Source organism: Panulirus ornatus, chromosome 8 (assembly GCF_036320965.1).
Source record: "Panulirus ornatus isolate Po-2019 chromosome 8, ASM3632096v1, whole genome shotgun sequence".
NCBI lineage: Eukaryota > Metazoa > Arthropoda > Malacostraca > Decapoda > Palinuridae > Panulirus > Panulirus ornatus.
Genome location: NC_092231.1, coordinates 10,185,697 through 10,190,696, shown reverse-complemented (window position 1 = coordinate 10,190,696; position 5,000 = coordinate 10,185,697). Strand labels below are relative to the sequence as shown.

General features: G+C 46.7%; 1 protein-coding gene across 1 annotated transcript in view; it reads right to left on the bottom strand.

Moving 5' to 3' along the window:
- The window catches only part of LOC139749701 (uncharacterized), a 24,400-nt gene that overhangs the window by 6,224 nt on the left and 13,176 nt on the right, over window positions 1-5,000 (bottom strand). Inside the window, exon 2 of the mRNA XM_071663854.1 lies at window positions 4,775-5,000. This exon is cut by the window's right edge and continues 296 nt beyond it. Within this exon, the coding sequence (XP_071519955.1) occupies window positions 4,775-4,821 (47 nt within the window). The 5' untranslated portion in view covers window positions 4,822-5,000. The remainder of the gene's footprint in view (window positions 1-4,774) is intronic.

The following is a 5,000-nucleotide window of genomic DNA, read 5'->3' as shown; positions in this document are numbered from 1 at the left end:
TGTACAAACCTCTCCCCTATCTAAGGCACTCTTGTTTATCAAACCGTAAGTACAACATCTTCGGTCTTTTGGGTGAGTGAGGTTAATTAAACGTTGCTTATCATTATCTTTATTATTATTATTATCATTATTATCATTATTATTATTACTATTATTATCATTATTATCATTATTATTATTATTATTATTATTATTATTATTATGATCATTATTATTATTATTATTATTATTATTATTATTATCATTATTATTATTATTATTATTATCATTATTATCATCATCTATCATCAATATTATCACTTCATTTTATACGTTTACACGCTATTCCCACCTTAACGAGGTGGCTTCATGATCAGACTACTGAGCCTTTGATAAAGTTCCTCGCCAGATAATATCACGTATGGAGGGAGGATTTCCAGCTAACCCCCGTCCCTTATTACCCTCTTCTTCATCAGTCCCTTCCTAGTCGCCCCTTTCACGACACGCAGGAGACAGACACTCTCTTCCCTCCTAATCCCAGAGATAGGCATTATATACAGCTGATATCGACCTTTCAGGACATTCTGTAATCAGACCTTCACGTGGGTCTGTTTATCAATGTAACTCTTAAGTTCTCAGGTCATTCTGGAATAAGACCCTCAAGTGGGTCTGTGTGTATCAATGTAACTCTTCTAAAGTTGTTAGGACACTCTCGCCCACCTCAAGTGGGTGTTCGTCTCGTCCACTTCAAGTGGGTATTTGATTCGCCCACCTCATGTGAGTGTTACTTCTGCTTCCCCTATGAGAGATCACCAGATTCCACGCTTAAGGTCTGTGGTACAGCTGGGTTTGTCAACCCTCAACACACACACGGGCGGGTGACTTCCTGACCCACGGCTGCCAACCTACGCCCGCCAACAACACTCTTCAACGATAGTTAGTGGCTCTGCTAAAACTTAATATCCCTCAGGGGCTGGGAATGGTAGCTGGTAAACATGCGATTGTCTTGGACACTTGCATGTTTACCAACTGGTGTCCTAGCTTCGTCTCTTCGATGTACATCAACTGACTGTTATATTTCTCTCTTGTGTCTCCCCTGATGATGTGCTTATTACACGAAAGTGCACTTGGGAACTTATCGTGTTTCATTTTCCCCGTGGACTCAAAGGAATATATTGATCACGCGCAAAATTGTGATCCTTTCCAAAAAAAAAATTATATAATATATATATATATATATATATATATATATATACACACACACACACACACGCGAGTATCTGTTCCTTGAATTATCTATTTCCGTAAGACATTAAATACCCCCAATCGCTACGGTCCAAGGAAATGCAAACCTAGGGACCCAGGTGGCTCGAGACGACGCTCCGAATATCCTTACTGGCTGTTGACCGGACGAACGAACGAGGTTCTCGGAATTAAGGACTTGGGTAGGGGTGGTCTGATGGGGGGGGGGGGATGGCGGCTCTAATGGGAGTGTTGAAGAAAAGAAAGACGAACGGGGAGAAGGGGGGGGGGGGAGGATAAGACGTCACGGAGCCTAAAACCCAGGAACTCCAAACTGTCACCGAAGCAAAACATAAGAACAGAGCATGAAGCACGAGCTCAGGCACACGAGGCGCGTCACTCTCCTCCAGAACATAACGCTAAGATTACGACACATCTACTCGGTGCACGGGAGGGAAATCCTCTGATTACGCGCGCGCGCGCGCGCGCGCGCGAGAGAGAGAGAGAGAGAGAGAGAGAGAGAGAGAGAGAGAGAGAGAGAGAGAGAATGAACAAGTTAGGTCCTTCACACACCCACACGTGTGCGTGCGCAGCATGACTCACACTCAACTAACTGGTCGAGGCTGACTTCTGGGAACCCCTTGCCTCCTGCATCCGCCCGCCCGCTCGCTCTACACACTCGCATGCTCCTCTCGTAACCACCACCTCGTTCTCCATGTCCACTTGCGACGCTTGACGACGAAGCCACAACCTTAAGGTAGCATGTCCTGGCCTACTCAAAAACTTAAATTAGGTCCGGCCAATGGCCATTATGCCCAAGGATCGTACCTCGCTCCTCACTAGCTAGGGTCGTACCGTCTAGCTCAAGGGTCGTGCCGTATTGTGCTACCGTCATACTGCCGAGCTCAAGGATCGTACCACTTGGGTGTTTCAAGGGCGTTACCGTCGCACACGGTCAAAAAAAAAAAGGAAATAGAGATCGTATTCCATACTATCCATAATAAATACATCATCGCCAAGTCGACTTTCGCACTAAACCATACTAGATCGCCTAGGAAAGGAAAGTTAGATCAACTCACTTCATAAAGGAAAAATAAACCATCCTGAGGTTCTGGCGTGGGAGCTACAGATGACACAGCACCAGGCTTCTGCGCACCACCACCACCATTTTACACGACCGTACGTATCTTCACACATGTACCCACCCAGGTTCCTGCCCTGTCATCTCACGAGATTTCCACATTCTATCCCTGCATTACCATTGACAGGGGACACATCCACACCAACTGCTGGACAGACCACCCTACTACCTCACACACACACACACACTCACTCCGCCATCAACACGCAGATCAGAGAACGAATCAAATCTTAAAAAAAAAGTCAATCAAATAGAAAACATACAGCACTAAAGGAGAGCTGTGCGTCGTGTGTGTGTGTGTGTGTGTGTGTGTGTGTGTGTGTGTGTGTGTGTGTGTGTGTGTGTGTGTGTCTGTGTGTGTGTGTGTGTGTGTGTGTGTGTGTGTATGTGTGTGTGTGGTTACTGTACGTGTAAATGAATGTAAACATCCACGACTTCGGCGGCATTATGCATCAACACTGCCGTAACAACACCACAGATTCTTAATCATGTTTTAGACTCTGCCGGAGAGAGAGAGAGAGAGAGAGAGAGAGAGAGAGAGAGAGAGAGAGAGAGAGAGAGAGAGAGTTGTTTCTCCCTCGAGGGTAAGGATGTATTTCTTCATGACGTTTCACTTCCCCACCTGCAAGCACTATGGTACGACCCCCAGGGGGGTGTGGGTGAGGGCATCATCTCTTACCATCGCCCTCGAGGAGACAGCCCACATCTGTGCCATCATCCTAAGGGGCCAATTCAACGGCTAGGTAATCATCCCCCTAACGGTCGTAACGACGTGCTCAAGCGGGTTGTGACCTGTAAACACCCGTAAATCTACTACTTTTTTTTATCCCCTCTTCTACAGCCACCCGCCTGACCTGGAGCCTAACCCTACCAGGTGACGATCACTTACTCTCAGGTCATACTACAAGAGGGATTGGGAGAGAGAGAGAGAGAGAGAGAGAGAGAGAGAGAGAGAGAGAGAGAGAGAGAGAGAGAGAGAGATACTAGTGGGGGTGTGTACGGCATACAACTCAGGGGTCGGTCGAGGTGAGGGCAAAAGCCCGACACCTGACCCCTCCCTCCCTCACCTGCCACTTAGCAGCGGCAACCCACCAGGCCAGCTGTGGCGCTATGTAGGATCCGAGAGAGAGAGAGAGAGAGAGAGAGAGAGAGAGAGAGAGAGAGAGAGAGAGAGAGAGAGAGAGAGATAAAACAATGTTTATCAAGCTATTCATGTTTTCTGCATGACCAAACCGAGAGATAGATAGATAGATAGATAGATAGATAGATATATATAAATAGATAGATAGATAGATAGATAGATAGATAGATAGAGAGAGAGAGAGAGAGAGAGAGAGAGAGAGAGAGAGAGAGAGAGAGAGAGAGAGAGAGAGTTACATAAAACATGATTTCTATCAAGCTCTTCATGTTCTCTGTAAGACCAAAACGAGAGAGAGAGAGAGAGAGAGAGAGAGAGAGAGAGAGAGAGAGAGAGAGAGAGAGAGAGAGAGAGAGAGAGAGAGAGAGAGAGAGAGAATAAAGGAATTTAAAAAGTATTAGAGCGCTGGATGAATGGAGCAGAATGACTTGAGGACATGGTAAACACAAAACATACATTCACTTACGAAGTATGAGAGCAGAGAATGTTCAAGTGATGGGAACCCACGAGTGTAAAACTCCCTCCCTTCCTGTACGGTACAAATACGTAACAGATAATTACACACACACACTCATCACCATTCTACATTCCACTTCCCTCACCACACACCTGTACACTGCTTTCTATCACCTGCACCACACACATACACACACACACTCATCACCACTCTACATTCCACTTCCCTCACCACACACCTGTACACTGCTTTCTACCACCTGCACCACACACACACACACACACACACACACACCTTACCGATGGTGCACTCCGACTAATAAATGTGTTATTGCAATTCGTGGTGCAGCTAAACAAAAATATGTGCACATTCCACCCGGTCCCTCAAATGCCACTGATATTACTGTATACATTGCCTAGCACGTACGCTGCGTTTGGAAATCGATGGGACCAGGTTTTAAAATGTTCTAAGCTTTACTCAACTAACTCGAACAGTCTCTAAACACGGCGTTCCCAAGGGCACTCGTCCTACTCCTGAATGCAATCCGTTCTGCACATAAAAGGCTCTAGTTCTGAACGTAACAGAACGTACAGACACAACAGTTTTGTAAGGTGGTGTTCCCGAGGGCATTTCTTTACTCCACTCCTCGACACACACTTGTTCTCCACACACACACACACACACACACACACACACACACACACACAAACCAATCACACTAATGGCAAATGTGACGGCCAACCCCTGAGGTAAGAAGCCAACAGAGACAGACCACAGGAGGAGGAGGAGGAGGAGGTGAGGGCAAGGCGGTACTTACGAGGGCGACACGACGTTGGGGTGGTGATACAGGTACTGCTGGAACATGGCGCCTGACGGTGTGCTCCACCACCCACCACCACCACTGTCCACACCACGGTACTCACACTTCCACCATACATTGGCCTGGGGTCTTCAGCTCCGACAACATGACCCCCCCACCTCCTCCACTACCCGTCGCCCTCACTGGGATTAATATTACCACCGCCACGCTATACCATCATCCA